Raw genomic sequence first — 15,869 nt, forward strand, 5'->3', positions numbered from 1 at the left:
TGGGGGTTTAAGCTCTGGAGGTTAAAGCGATGACCTTAAAGGTCAGGGCTAATTGATACAATTTTACCAGTGAATCATTTGTGAGGTGTTACACAGCCTGCCAACTGAGGCTTTGGTGCTAATAAAAACATGAAAATGTGTTGGTCTGAATTTATTGGATGAATCAATTGATTAACATTTTTCCTTTCATTTATTGAAGATCATCATAAAATATTGTCACTTATTATGTTGTCAGGTTAATCAAGCTATGTACAAAGGCAAAGATAAATTAGTAGGACTTACGAAAAAAAGACATGCACGGACACACGAAGATGTTTTATACAAGGCTTTAAAGCTCACTGATTGAAACTTTTTGTCTACCAAGAACGGTCATATTAATTGTTAAAAGCCTTTGATGGACATTAATATTATAGTAATTGTGAACTGATGAGCTCTTCTTCTCGATTTAAAGACATTAATAATTTTTCCAGCTTTGTTGGGCACAAAATTTCACATTATATATATATATATATATATATATATTATATATATATATATATATATTGTGTGTATATACTATTTTACTGAAACATACAGTAGTCATTATCCAAAAATGATCAAATGCAGCATCACCAAGCCAATAAATAAAAATGCTGTCATTGTGAACACTTTTGGGGTATTATTTACATAATAAAAGTTATGCACATTTACAGTGTTTCACATACCATTATCAACACTTTGCTTATATATATATATATATAAGCAAGACTTAATACGCTAACTAATACTAATGTAAATGAGTTGAAACGTATTGTAAAGTGTTATTTTATATATAAATAATACTTTACAATACGTTTCAACTCATTTACATTAGTATTGGTTAGCACATTAAGTCTCGTGAACTAACAATGAACAAGAATTTTACAATATTTATTAATTTAGGCTAATGTTTACTACATATTTCTGCACATTTCCACATATACTAACACATTTTTAACAATTCAGATTGTTGCTTGTCCTTATGAACAAACATTTATGAACAGTAGTATATTTATTATTATATTATTTATATGCAACCTATATTAATAAATGCTGTACAAATTGTTGTTCATTGTTCATTAATGTTAAAGAATTACTGTGCAGTATTACCATTTACCTCCCTAAAACTGAAACATTTCAAAGGAATGTTAGGAGAGAGAAAAAGAGGGCAAATGTGCTCAGCTCAGGGTTCAGAGGACAGACAGCGCACATTAATATGAGTGATGAGAACAGCTCAACGTCGACTCATCTGACGGCCTCTTCCTTGTGTCCTGTCTCCACCTGAACCCACAGAGAGCATCACTTCCTCCAGGAAGCTGTAACAGAGAACGGGAACATATTTGGTTTATAATGCATGAGTACAGTCAGCACGTTATTTGGCAGAATCCTCAGTGGGTAACAAAATATGTCAGACATCACTTATGTTGTACTGATGTATTACCTGCAGGGGAGAAATTTTAAACAAACAGAAAGCAAAATGATCATGCACATATTTTTTCAGGAATTTTATAGAGTCAAGTAGGTAAACTAGTGTCTAATGGCTATAGCGTACAAAATCCACAGATCTGGTTAAATTAGGTGGAAATAAATTGAATGAAGTTTAGCTAAGCTAAATTAATTTGGTTGAAAATATTAAGATTCATTCAGAGTTTACATGGCAGACAACATATGTAAATACTGAAATAAATTAAATAAAAACAGTAATATTGTAAATTATTATTACAGTCTGAAATACAATTGTATTACTAATAAGAGTTTTCTATTGTAATATATTATAAAATGTAATTCCTGTGATCAAAGCTGAATTCAGCATCATTACTCCAGTCTTCAGTGTCAAATGATCCTTCAGAAATCATACTAATATGCTAATTCGCTTAATATTTTTATGAAAAACATTTTTTTTTAGGATTCTTTGTTTAACAGAAAGTTCAAAAGAACAGCATATATTTGAAGTAGAAATCTTGTGTAACATTATAAATGTCTTTAATGTCACTTTTGATCAATTTTATGTGTCCTTGATGAATAAAAGTATTAATTTCTTTAAAACAAAAATGTGTTGACCCTTTTAGCGGTAGTGTATATATAAAATATATAATTCATATATTAAATAAGTAGTGCAATATCTAAGAGAAATCAAAATCATCTTATAAGTCAGATCGCCAAGAAACAAAATTCCATATAGTCCAGAGTGAAACCTCCTCCAGAATGAGACCCTGAAGGATTCAACGAAGATATATGTGCACAACAAGTGTATGTTCTTTACACCATTCTAGGGCTGATGTCACTGTAACCGGGCTCTTTCTTAAATAAGGCATAAAGGCTTGTGTGCCAGAGGGCTAATGGATAGAGGTGAGATGGTGAAAAGAGCGTTAAGAGCATTTAAAAACACTGACCTCTTAGTGTTGTGAATGGCCGTGCCCCCGAGTACGATGCGTACCCCCGGCATTGTGCGGTTCAGGTTGTAAACAGTTAATGCCTCCTCGTAAGTGGCCCCGCCAATTATGAAGACAATAATGTCTTGAGGTCTGAAGGGTGAAGACAGAGTGTGAAGGAGCACATTTATTTACCTGCAGTTAGAGCTGCACGATTGATTCTGCTCTGGATTCAAACACCCATGTGATCTTATTCCTTAATGACAATAATTTGCTATATTAAACCTTTGACAAGTACGAATTACATTGTTACACCAGTAGATGGCGACAAGTGACTGTTAAAAATCTATTTGTCATTGAATCATTTATTCAAGAGATTCGCTCAAAAATGCTTTCATCCAGTAGTGAAGTCTTTATGACTTGAGTCATTGAATCATTCATTCAAAGCTATTTTTTAAAATAATTTAAATTAATTACATTATTTAAATAGACTGCAGCAATTAACATTTTGTCAGAACCTCTAGTAAATTACATGTTATTTTGTTTAGTCTATTCAGAGTCATGAGAGAATCATGATCTCTATCTTAAATAAAAGTATCGTGATTCTCAATGTATCAAGAATCGTGCAGCTCTAGTCCATGTTTCAATCCAAGCAAAGTTTCTGAATTGCACATTAAACAGCCTATTAAAAAAAAAAAAAAAAAGCATTCCGTAGTCACAGAAATGACACACTTCACCTTTAAAGCAGCAACAAAATGCTCACATTAAATGTCTATAAGTGTGTCTGTACATTATTAATGCATGAGTGTGAATGGCAATCTATTTATGTATCTGTATCACCTGTCTCTCAGAGAATTTGGCCCGAGGTAGGGGAACTGGCTGTCCTTCAAACGACCCTTGATCAGCTGATCCAGCGTGTCATGTAGAAGTGGCTGATGCTGTGTGTACACATTTTCAACTCCCTATTCAAACACAAACAAGTTATAAACAGCATGTGACTATGGCTATATGACATGTTAAAGTGTACCTATTATGCACTTTTACACAGTGTTGATTTTGTTTTGTTTTACTAGAATAGGTTTTAATGCTTCAATGTCTAAAAAAAAAAAAAAAAAAAAACCACATTATTTTCACATATTTTACAGTAGCTATGTTTCTATCCACTTATTTTTATGCGCATTTTGGGGTATCACATTTTAAATATATATATATATATATATATATATATATATATATTTTTTTTTTTTTTTTTTTTTTTTTTAATTTTACTAAATTTTAAAAATGCACATAAAAAAAATGCACTCAATTGAAGCAGATACATTTTTATCCGATAAGATAAACTATGATGGAAACATTTGCTGAATAGTCTCTCAATGTGCAAAAAAACCTCACGTGACTTTGCCTCAACAGAGGCTGTGATTGGATAACTGGACAAGTTTTATTGCACAGCATCTCAAATATTGGTTTGATCATTCTGAAATGACTGAGCCAAAGTCTGTCATCAGAATGATTTGGTTTAATTCCCTTTCCCGAAGCGTCTCACACGACTGCATTCATTAACACCTGTGCTCTCTGAGGCGCAAGTCCATTATGACGTAGAAAAAAAAGAGACATGATTTCTTCCCTGATTGCAGCAACTTCCATTTTTATTACAGATAATTTGCACCAATTTCCCATGAAGTTACCATTTTGTTCTCACATGGGATGGAAATGATGCTTTATTTGAAAATGTTTTATGCGATATTCCAATTTTGTGCACACGTCAAATTGACAAATTTGGATGGAAACATTTCTATTGTTGCAGCTCCTCTCTTCCCAGTCTGTCAGTAACGCTCTGTTTAGTTCCTGTCTCTATGAAGCCCCTCCTTCCAAAAAGCAGAATGTGCTCTGACTGGTCGGATGAACCAGTGTGTTGTGATTGGTCAAGCGCTTCAAGCGTGTTTGGGAAATGTCCCGCCCCTTACCATAACACACTACTAACTAACTCAACCAGGCCCCGCCCCTTTATTTTGCATATGCCTTGGGCGGGAATTATTTAAATGAGGAATATTGTGACATGTTCGTTCCTGGAAGAAAACTCAAGACTACAATGGAGGCATTTCAGGGAGTTCGGAAACAGTGACACTGATATAGAGAATAACTCCTGCTGGAGGTACTTTGTGCTTTGAAAATTTAAAAATAAGACCAATTTAAGAAAACACATGGGTAAACTGATGATCTACCTTGAGTCCTTTGAAAAACTGCTTGGTAATGGCCACAGCATCTGTAGGAGCGATGAGGTCACTTCCTCTGACTCGTTTTCCGCCATATTCCACCACGGCCTGCACCATCTACAGCACAGATGGAGGCAAAGTTGCTTTCCTTTTTAATAATAGTACTAGTAATAGTAGGACTTTACCAATCAATAACAATACACTGTGCTACAGGACAGATCTGCTGGCCCTCACCTTGCGGTGTCTCTCTGACACCCCTTTGCGATTGAGCTCTTCCATAAGGCTGGGCAGAATACTGCTGCTGTGTTTCTCGTAGCGAAGAGCATACAGCATCACCAGCCGCACAGCGTCGATTTCAGAAAGCCGAGGGTTCTGCAGTAGCCGCCTCAAGCTCTGCAGGAAGAGGAACAAGTTCATCATCAGCAATGGTGCAAGATTTACAGCGCTTAACATACTGTAGGGGAACACAAAAAAACTTTGTGGATGGACATTCACTCGGTTCAAAGTCTCTATGCTTATTAAAGCTGTGTTTATTTGATCAAAAAATACAGTAAAAACAGTGATGTTGTGAAATAATAATCAGCACTTTTTGTGATAAGAATGCAGGTCTGACCTGTTGTGCGTTGGAGTGGTCATTCTGGCAGGCCAACTCCTGCTCCACCTCTGACACCTCCATCAGCTGTCTTTCACTGACCAGGCGGGACAGCTCCCCAACCACGGTCACGTGTTTTGAGACCGTGCCAGACATTTTCTTAAACTGGGGGTAGTTATCCACAAATGCCTACAAAGGGGGCCAGAAAGTGGTCATTATAGTGTAACACAATAAAGGTTCTTGATCAGGGATCTTCACGGTTCACTCTTCATATAAGATGATGTGCTTCTATTGTTCTCCTTATTTGTAAGTCACTCTGGATAAAGGCATCTGCTAAATGATTAAATGTAAATGTGCTACAGTGAACAGTATTTAAAGGGTTAGTTCACCCAAAAATGAAAATTCTGTCCTTAATTCCTCTCCTTCATGTCGTTCCACATACATCCGTAAGGCCTTCGTTCATCTTCAGAACACAAATTAAGATATTTTTGATGAAATCTAAGAGGTTTTTTTTATCCCTAATAGAAAGCAACATAATTACCATCAAATTACACTATTTTAACTATGTCTTTACTACTTTTCTGGACCTTGAATGACAGTAATTATGTTGCTTTCTATTGGAAAATAAAAAAAAAGAAAACCTCTTGGATTTCATCAAAAATGTCTTAATTTGTGTTCTGAAGATGAACGAAGGTCTTACGGGTGTGAAACAACATGAGGGAGAGTAATTAATGACAGAATTCGTGTGAACTAACCCTTTGACTGGCTTCAGCAGTGGTTCGCTCACCTTCATGTCAGATATGGACTCTAACTTCTGTTGGTCCTTGGGCTTTTTCTTCTGAAAATCCTCCATCAGGTTCTTGATGTTTGTTCCAATCTCACCAAAATTCAGGTACAAGTTCTTATTGAGAGAAAGAAAACGAAAACAACATATAGTGGGGTCCAAAAGTCTGAAATCACTAAAGAAATATATATATATATATTAGAGATAAAAAAAATTCATTTGCGCTTTCTTTTGCTTTAATGACAGTATGTAAGGAGTTAAACATGGACAAGTCACAAATGTGCTTATTTAACTAGTAACCTAGAATTTGTAAACAATTTGTATTCATTTTGTAATAATGTTTCTTTGTTTTAAATTTTTCAAAACCCCAAAACTTTATTTTCATCTTACAAGACCTCATTGTGTACACTACATTAGTTTCTTTGAAACTAAAATTTACCTGGTAAACAATTTCATGATGTATTACGTTCTTTAATGGAATCTGTTAATGTACTTGAAACAATGTTACTCACATTTGCATAAAACTCATCATTTTCTGCAGACAAGACCACCTCCCGTAGGTCCTTACTGATTCCAGGCACTCTCGACAGGTCTATGCGGTTGTTATTGAGGCCCAGTAGCTCATGAACCATAGCCTGATACGTCCACTAGAGGAAGCAAATGCATGCACATGTAGCATTTACTGCAATATCAGCACACTAAATCATTATGTAATAATTATTTTGCTGCAGTAACATTTTTCAGCAAATGCAAGCAGGGCGCACTGGCTCCTGTAAATCTCACAGTAGGGAAAAAGAATAAAAAAAATCCTATTTAATGTCTAGCACTAAAATTGAAACACTGTTTTAGCAGTTTTCTAATATAATCCAGAATTAAACCATGGGCTCTATCTCCCTCTGGTGGTCATGTCAAGGATTTTGCATTCAGATCTTGTTCTGTAAAATGAGATTTGGATGTAACATTGTTTCTTGCCTGGTTGAGAAGGGGAGTAATGGCATCATCGCTTCTGTCTAAAATCAGGAGAAGAGGAGGTACTTCTGTTTTTCTGAAGTCAAACAGTTCATACTCCTTAGTAATGATTTGCTGTGGGAAACACAAACAGATCATTAGTTGATATATTTTTCTGTAGAGTAAATCAAATTATAAAACAATCACCTGTTCACCAAAATGCATACTACAGATCTATGACACAAATACAAAATGAAGTCTTACTTTGACACTCTCTGCCAGCCTTTTGGACATGTCAGAAGAGAGCTGGTAGCGGATCATGGGGCATTTCTTCAGGGACAGCAGCACTGATGTCAAACCCTGAGTGACACGAGGCAGTACACTGGGCTCCCAACTGCGACCCTATAAACATGCACAGAGATATTCACAGAGAGCCTAAAACAGAAGGATTCCTGTTCACAAGAGTCCCTGATAGTTGTGAGATAATGATTAACTTGATGAAAGACATTAAATAAAAAGATGAAAGGAAATAATTCCAAGCAGCACAAGTAGATCTTGTGAACTAATTTACATGTTTTGAACCAGTTTTCGGTTTGTTATCATAGCCTTAATCCCTGATAAATAACTACAAACTATATTTAAAGGGGTCCTATTACGCTTTTTTACATGTTCATCCGTCTTTAGTGTGTAATGTTGCTGTTTGAGCATGAAAAAGGTCTGCAAAGTTACAAAGTCCCTCCAGCGGGAGTTATTCTCTATATCAGTGTCACTGTTTCTGAACTCCCTGAAACACCTCCATTATAGTCTTGAGTTTTCTTCCGGGAACAAACACGTCACAATATTCCTCATTTAAAAAATTCATGGCCAAGGCATATGCAAAATAAGGGGACAGGGCCTGGTTGAGTTAGAGGTTGTACACACGGAGAACCGTTTAGCTGTATACGTAAACATTTTGTATCGTATCGGCATTTTGTCCAGATGGATCCGGCGTTTTGGGAGCTTGAAAACCACTATTTTTATTGAAACCGGGTCCCCGAGTGGATAAATCTGAAAAGGACACCCTTGCATTTTCATGTGTACAGCCAATCCGTATATTTTGTGAAACGATGATTTCATCACCTCACGTCTGGTCTTCGTCTTCTTGTTGTTGTGTTGGGTTTGTTTACAGCACACATGCTCCAAGTCTTCTTCTCCATTTTTAGTGTATCTCTGTGGCAGAATTACAGCGCCACATACTGGTCTGGCATGTACACTACATCGCTTTGAGTCGGTTTTTTTGTGGTTTCGCGTGTACGCAGATATTTCTTGAGACAACGCTGTGTTTACAGAATGTGTTTTTTAGAACGAGGGGGAAAAAAGATTGGATAGGGAAAGCTCTGGCTTCGGTCTTAGTTAGTAGTGTGTTGAAACTCGCATTTATAGTAAGGGGCGTGACATTTCACAAACACGCTCAAAGCGGTTGACCAATCACAACACACTGGTCCAGCCAACCAATCAGAGCACATTGTGCATTTCAGAAGGAGGAGCTTCATAGAGACAGGAACTAAACAGAGCGTTACTGACAGACTGAGAAGAGAGGAGCTGCAACAATGGAGAATATGTGAAAAATAATGTGTTTTTGAACATTCAAGCATTAAAACCTATTCTAGTAGAGCCCAAAAACAAAACCAAGAATAATAGGTCCCCTTTAATGATTCATTTAGAAATAATTGAATGCAGGCCAAAACATACAGAGCAATAAAGTGCAAGCACTAGTTCCATATTTAAAAAAAAAAAATTGTTAAAAATGATCTTACCCTGGACACTCCTTGAAGGTTGAGGGAGAAAAGATGAGGGTTCACAGCAATGAAATCTCCATAGAACTCCTAGAGTAACAAAATTATCAGTTTGATAACATTTTGTGGACACTGTATATTAATATTTAAAGCATATTTATGAATTAATTGTGAAGAAGACCCACCTGCACTTCTGCAACTACTTCCTGTTCATCTGCCTCAGCCAAAGCCTTTATCTCACTCTTACTGATCACATTACTGAAATCTGCACAGAAAAAGTCCTAAAGTCAGTGAAAGTGCATCTTCTGACCACCCTTACTGGCACATATTCTGCAAACTCATATAAATAAGAGGTAAACTGATGCAATATTACTGGCACTCACAGATGAAATAGACACTATACTTGGGCCGACGAAGCTCTTGAATCAGGTGCTCTACGTTCTCCTGAAAGCAGAGACATTCAAGTATGAAATCACCTGGAAATGCAATCTAAATATATTCTACAAGAGACAATGATAAAACCTTGGTTGGCCGGAGAAAGCAGATGGCTTTAAGGTGCTTCATATTGTCTCGGTTTTGTGAGTCAATGCGCTCAAAAAGGTAGACCTCCTTCTGCAGGATCTCAGACTGAGTGTAGACCACACTCACAATACTGGTCTGTAAAGAAACAGAGGAAGAGTAAAGAGAACATGCTATCAATGTTTTAACCACTGTTTGTCACTGTCTATACGGACTGCTGAATAGAAGTTTTGCAACACAGACATCTACTTTAGAAACAAATAAGAGTTCAGTTCAGCTGGTTAAGACACATGACAGGTAACAGAACAGTAAAACCCATTTACACTGCACACAGTACTAGATTATCAATAGCTTAAGCACATTTGCGCTTTTATGTTTGAAATGTTAAGGCTTTTTAAATTCACTTACCGTCTCCTTGTCCATCAGCAGCACCTTCATCCCGGGTCCGCTGCTCTCTATCATTTTGGAAATATACTGCTTGACAGCCAGAGTCACGTTCATTTTGTCGTTTTATATATGTTCTGATTGTCAGTGAGAATGGGTCAAATGATCGAATCTTTTCAAAGTTGTTTAACTAATGATAAAAGGCTCTTTTCATTAGTAAACTGCTCCCGTATACAAAATACTGTTGACAATGGGACTCACTGCGCTTCCTACTACTTCCGGTGTACGCGAGTATTCGGTCCGCATCTGATTTGGGATCTGTTGTAGTTCACTCGATCTGTCAGTCTTGTAGGTTCGATTTACTAGTTCAACTGATCTGGTAACAGTTCGTAGATCATTAACAATATCCCATAATTCAAGGCTGCTACGTAAAACGGAGTAAATTAAACGCCATATTGGTGAGGGCGATGGAGTTTTTTTTCCCTCGCCCCAGACGAGCGTAATGAATCACTGAACTCTTTTTTTTTCTTCTTTGCCAGCTTCGTTTGTGTTTTATAGCATGATTACTAAATGTTATGAGTTCATTAAACTTTTAGTTATCATCAAAATAAATACTAAAAAAACATTATCTGTTTGTTGGTTCAGTGAGACAGTAGTGGGATTCGAAAAGATTCGACTCAGAAGAACGATTCGGTCACGAATCGGACATCTCAACCAGACGACCTATTACCAGCAGCCGCTAATGCATTCGTTTATGTTTTTATAGCATGATTACTTAAAGTTATGATCCCATTAAACTTTTATTAATCATAAAAAAAAAATACTAAAAAACAGTTTCATTACCAGCATTAATATGTTGGTTCAGTGAGTCAGTGCTCGGACCAATTAAGTCGGTTTCGTGAAAGAATTGATTTTAAAGATTCGATTCATCATTCAAGAAGAATGATTCGGTCGGGAATCGGACATCGCTAACTATCAATCTCACCAGCATTACTGCACTTTTTAAAATGAACAGTGTTAGGGAAAGTTACTTTAAAAGTAAGAATTACAATAATCATCATGTTTACATAGCGCACACAATGCCTCTGCACCTTACTCACGATTTTTCTCAACATGGGGACAGGCGATGTGTCATTCAATAAATGGGAAAACAAAGTAACGTGCGTTACTTATTTGAAAAAGTAACTCAAATATTTTCTTGTAAATTTGAAAGTAATATGTTATTTTTCTAGCTACTTGAAAAAAAGCAATCTGTTTACGTCGCTTGTGTTACTTGTAATGCATTACCCCAACACTGAAAATTAATTTATGGGTTTTTCCAAACATCATTGTTACATTAATATGATTTAATTACAATTTTATTACCAAAAAAAAAAAAAAAAAATCATTACCAGCATTACAATGCTGGTTCAGTGCAGATTTCAGATTCAGTTGGATTCATAAACGAATTCAGTTTAAAGATTCAAATTCACTACTACAGGCACTTAACTCTCACTGTATTTTACCAGTGCTAAAATTAATGTATATTATTAGAATTTTATTTTGATAACATTTAGGTTACAATAAAGATATGATTTAATGAAACCTTTATTAATCATCAAATGAGATGCTTCAAAACAGCTTTAAAATGACAAATGATGAGATATCAATATTAGTTATCTTACATTTATACTGTAATGTGCAAGACAGGGAACATAGAGATTACTACTGATCCAGACAAAAATACCATTTAGACAGAAACCACTAATAATGAATTCAATTAAATACATTTTCCATTAGAAAAAAAAAAAAAAAAACTTGATGAAAATGATGATCTGAATGTTGATAGCTGCATACAAAGCATTCCTCTATAGGCATGTGGTATTATGAACAGAGTTTGGTGGAGTGTTGTTAGTCCTCTTCATAGCCCACAAGCTTTGCACTTATTTTCCATAATCGCAGAGCAGCGAGATCATCTTTACCTTCAGGAGCTGGTTCTTTCAGCTTACAATCACTGTAAACAGATCTCATAATCATCCAGTGTCAAACATAAATGTCAGAAACAGAAAAGTTTAAATTTTTAGAAAAGAGAGGTGCCGCCACAATGTAAAATATGTGAAAAATAGGGTGTTTTTGAACATTCAAGCATGGAAACCTATTCTAGTAGAGCCCAAAAACAAAATCAACACTTTGAAAATGTGCATAATAGGTCCTCTTTAACAGCTCACCTGAAATAGCAGCCACTGTGAGATTCCAACCCCTCAGCAACCGCACAGAAGATGGACGTCTGAGCACCTTGATTGGGGGTTTTCATCAGTAAGAGAGCAGGAAAAGACAACAGGGCACTGAGCAGAGGGTAGCGGGTCTGCACGTAACGTCCCAGTTCAGTGCGGATTACTCCAGGGTGAAGGGAGTACACCGCTACACCAGACCCTGATTTAAAACAGAGCAGGATTAAACGAGGCTAATGTAGGGAAAATAAAAAATTCTGGCTTTTTGAAGCATTTTCTATGTTTGAACGTGACTGATGTACTGGGGATGAGCGCACAAACCTTTAATCCTCCGTGCTAACTCGCGAGTAAACAGCAGGTTGGCAAGTTTGCTCTGCCTGTAGCTGACCAAGGAATCATACGGTGCCTTGTTGAAGTTAAGGTCATCAAAGTTGATCTTACCTATGAGAAAGGTCATAGGACTGAAATATGTTGTATGGATAAGAACAGACTCTTATGTGCATCTCTGCAATAATGTTTACAAAAGAGATGTACAATATATTGTAATCATATTAGTTATTGGTCAGTGCAAGAATGAGATTGGATAATTGTGAAAAAGGGGGAAATGAAAGCTTAAAAAGAAAATCTAAAAGGATGTTAATTGGTGGGTTTACCTCCTTTGTGAGCAATACTGGATACATTGATAACTCGACTAGGGCTAGACTTCTTCAGCATGTCCAGGAGCAGAACAGTCAGGAGGAAATGGCCCAAATGATTGACAGCAAACTGGGTTTCATAGCCATCCTCTGTAAGGCTTTTAGGGCACATCATCACTCCTAATAGTATAGGTTTGTCCATACAAAATATGCAATAATTAACAATACAGCTAAAAGCACAGTGTGATTTGTTGATTACCTAGTAATGAAGTCAAATGTCTCACCAGCATTGTTAATAAGTATATCCAGTCGATTCTCAGTGGCAGTGTATTCATGTGCAAACTGCCGTACGGAGAACAGAGATGCCAGGTTTAAGTGCCGAACTACTATGTTGCCATTTCCTGTAGATCTGCGAATCTCTGCCGCAGCCTTTTCTGCTTTTGAAAGATCTCGACAAGCCATCACAACCCGAGCCCCTAACAAAATAACCCAGAAAATATTGTCCATCAATCTGGTCCAGCTTAATGATTTGCTGTGATGCAAAGTGGACCTAAAATCTAGACTCTTAAAAATAAAGGTTCCATTATTAATATGTTCTTCACATTAAGAAAAGGGGTTACTGAAAGGTTCTTTGGGGAACCCAAAATGGATCTTCCATGGTATTGCTGTGAAAACCCCTCTTTTATAACCTTTATTTTTAAGAATGCAGCATGTTTACCTCTCATGGCCAAGTCATGTGCCGTCTCTTTTCCAATGCCAGTGTTGGCGCCAGTAATGACGACCGTCTTCCCATCCAGTCGCACCCGACAGTGGCACACTCCACCTGCAATCCATTTTCTCAGCAGAACCAAACCTGTTTTTGGAGAAAATCCATTATAGAGCACATTCTTCAATTCAAAACCAAGGAAATACTAAATACAGATTTTTAAAGATCTAAACAAAATGTTTTTAGGTCAGATCTGGCTTGGAAGCACTGTTGGAAATCTGGCTTGTTGCCCTCAGCAGATTTGATATCAAATCAATGAGGTCCATAATACAAAGGTTTATTTATATAAAAAAAAAGTGTATTGGAAAGTATCGCTGTAAATACAATCACTGTGTAAACAAATGTCCAACTAAATCCAATTCGAATTAGCATCAGTGTTATTTTAGTATTATATACTATAGCATTTATAAACGTTTTTAATTAGCTTTTATTTTTATATTTTTAGTTTTAGTCATTGGGTTATGTGCTTTTTATTCTATTTAGCCTTTATAATAAAAAAAATGTTTTTATTTAAATTTAGTAAAGTAATTTTAGTACTTCAACTTTCCAATTTTTTGTCAACTGTGTTTATACACTCTAAAAAAAATGCTGGGTTAAAAACAACCCAAATTGGGCTGAAAATGAACAAATCCAGTGATTGGTTAAAATGTTTGCCCAACGTGCTGGGCAGTTTTATTTAACCCAACTATTGTTTAAAAATTACTGTATGTCTGGCTTAAAATGAACCCAAAATAGGTTGGAAATATAAATCAGATGCATAATTACTAGAGGCAACAATAATAATCAAAAGGTAAACATTTATTAATAAGAAATTTAATAAATGTTTATTGTTTAATTATTATTCATTAAACTTATTTTATAAATGTTCATTTATTACACATATTAATAAATGTTCATTTCCAACATACTTTGGGTTCATTTTAAGCAAGCAATACAGTAATTTTTAAACAATAGTTGAGTTAAATAAAACTACCCAGCAGGTTAGGCAAACATTTAACCCAACAACTGAGTCAAAACAGCCCAGCATTTTTTAGAGTGTGTATGTATGTATATATATATATATATATATATATATATATATATATATATATATATATATATATATATATATATAATGGATTTGATATTACAATCATGTGTTTTTTGTTGTAAAAACACATGATCAAGACAATCACACATTGACAAAGGCTTTTTGCTGAAACGTTGGTAAATAAACTATTTGCAAGTTGAGTGTGCAGTCATATTTTTTCATATATATTTGGACCTATCCCTCCTGACTGGCACCTCAGACGGTAGTGCGTTTGTTTCTTCTTCTAAAAAACACATGATTACACACAGCCTCTGAACTCTGTTAATCTGTAATTCTGTTATCCCTTAAGCTACATCAAATACCTCTTGAGCCACAACATTGTACCTTTTGAACTGCACTGAAACTGTGCTGTTTATTATATTCTACAATGCATATGAAAGAAAATGTAGTTCATAACTGACTGAAATGTTGTTTCAGCCCACCAAAAGTTAGATTGAGAGGAAATGACATTGCGTAACTTACTAATAGCTGTGACCGCAGTTACTGCACCGTATTTGGCGAGGCGATTTTCCTTCAGTTCCTCCCACAGTTTTCGTGGCTGGGATAGAGAGATACATGTCATCCGCTGTGATGCACTGTCAGCTCTGCTTTCATTTTATTTTCTGTCGTACAGTACTAAACTCTTTTCTTTGTTTTAAAAAATCTGCACGGCCACCATCAAGCTCAGTGCCGGCTATCAAGTCTAATCACCCTGCGTTCAAGCCAGGGTAAAGGTTTTATAAGAAGATTAAGTCAAGATCATGTTAGATTCCATGGCTTGTGGTCAGACGGAAATGTGAATAACAAAAACAACGATCAAAACAATTTCCACTTCTATAGCAGATAACAGTAAAGCAAGGCTTTTCATTAGGAGTAAAGTCTAGTCTACATTTAAGATGTGACTTAATTTGTGCAGTCTGAGGCATTTGAAAACAGCTTTCTGACCTTTTAAGCTACAAAAAGCTTTTTGGGGTATGTTGTATGGGTCATGTGGCCCTCCGTCCCTCTTAAAGGCTTTATTCAGTTGTTTGGCACTGATTTTTTTAAATTACCTGCCAAGACCAGAAGTGTGGGAATGTTTATGGCAAGTCAGACAAGAAGAAATGATCTGGATTATCTTGGAGTTGTCAGGGACAGTGTTGATCAAATTAGATTAAATGTCATGTGTTTTAAATTGTGCTTTCTTATTACATATCAACCTATTATTATAGCCATGTAAACAAGACACATTGCACTTGCATATGACCTACTTTTTTTAAAGGTTGCAGTTTATCCACTTAACTAGTGCAAAAGAGCTGTGTGTGCAGCCATGATGTCAACTTAGTTAACACAACTCAAAAGGTAAATTTTTTTCTATATGCTTTTAGAATGGCTGTTTATGAATATGGTCTGTGTTGAAATTAGCCTACTTGAAGAGACGTTTTGTTAATTCTACATCAAAATACACACAGTTAAACGGTAAATGTGAATTTTGAAGCTGCTTTGTTTTAAAACATAAAATGCTAACAAATTGCTATAGCTAGGCTACGTTTAAAAACAACAACAAAAGATTCAAATTTCACTTCTAAAAGGTATGACTGTGGG

At 35.8% G+C, this 15,869-nt stretch overlaps 2 protein-coding genes across 2 annotated transcripts; both read right to left on the reverse strand.

Moving 5' to 3' along the window:
* Positions 1-136: 136 nt before the first annotated feature.
* On the reverse strand, positions 137-9,918 carry vps45 (vacuolar protein sorting 45 homolog). Its single transcript, XM_051873374.1, has 15 exons — positions 9,630-9,918; positions 9,225-9,359; positions 9,086-9,146; positions 8,888-8,967; positions 8,724-8,792; positions 7,192-7,329; positions 6,952-7,062; positions 6,492-6,626; positions 5,983-6,096; positions 5,217-5,384; positions 4,838-4,996; positions 4,613-4,720; positions 3,231-3,352; positions 2,412-2,543; positions 137-1,334 (listed from the first exon to the last, which is right to left on the reverse strand). Exons 1-15 carry the CDS (start codon positions 9,720-9,722, stop codon positions 1,253-1,255), a joined length of 1,707 nt encoding a protein of 568 aa, XP_051729334.1. The 5' UTR covers positions 9,723-9,918; the 3' UTR covers positions 137-1,252.
* Positions 9,919-10,794: 876 nt separating this feature from the next.
* zgc:153441 (retinol-DH_like_SDR_c domain-containing protein) lies at positions 10,795-15,862 on the reverse strand. Its single transcript, XM_051873366.1, has 7 exons — positions 14,769-15,862; positions 13,169-13,303; positions 12,735-12,926; positions 12,469-12,630; positions 12,137-12,256; positions 11,813-12,017; positions 10,795-11,598 (listed from the first exon to the last, which is right to left on the reverse strand). Exons 1-7 carry the CDS (start codon positions 14,866-14,868, stop codon positions 11,496-11,498), a joined length of 1,017 nt encoding a protein of 338 aa, XP_051729326.1. The 5' UTR covers positions 14,869-15,862; the 3' UTR covers positions 10,795-11,495.
* Positions 15,863-15,869: the final 7 nt, after the last annotated feature.

Source organism: Ctenopharyngodon idella, chromosome 19 (assembly GCF_019924925.1).
Source record: "Ctenopharyngodon idella isolate HZGC_01 chromosome 19, HZGC01, whole genome shotgun sequence".
NCBI lineage: Eukaryota > Metazoa > Chordata > Actinopteri > Cypriniformes > Xenocyprididae > Ctenopharyngodon > Ctenopharyngodon idella.

Coding starts and splice junctions, on each gene's coding strand:
- zgc:153441 (XM_051873366.1), bottom strand. CDS start 14,868: ATGACATGTATCTCTCTATCCCAGCCACGAAAACTGTGGGAGGAACTG. Junction 12,927..13,168: donor ACATGACTTGGCCATGAGAG/GTAAACATGCTG, acceptor TTATTTTGTTAG/GGGCTCGGGTTGTGATGGCT. Junction 12,018..12,136: donor GTTAGCACGGAGGATTAAAG/GTTTGTGCGCTC, acceptor GTTTTAAATCAG/GGTCTGGTGTAGCGGTGTAC.
- vps45 (XM_051873374.1), bottom strand. CDS start 9,722: ATGAACGTGACTCTGGCTGTCAAGCAGTATATTTCCAAAATGATAGAG. Junction 9,147..9,224: donor GCTTTCTCCGGCCAACCAAG/GTTTTATCATTG, acceptor CTCTGCTTTCAG/GAGAACGTAGAGCACCTGAT. Junction 7,330..8,723: donor ACCTTCAAGGAGTGTCCAGG/GTAAGATCATTT, acceptor GCATGTTTATAG/GGTCGCAGTTGGGAGCCCAG.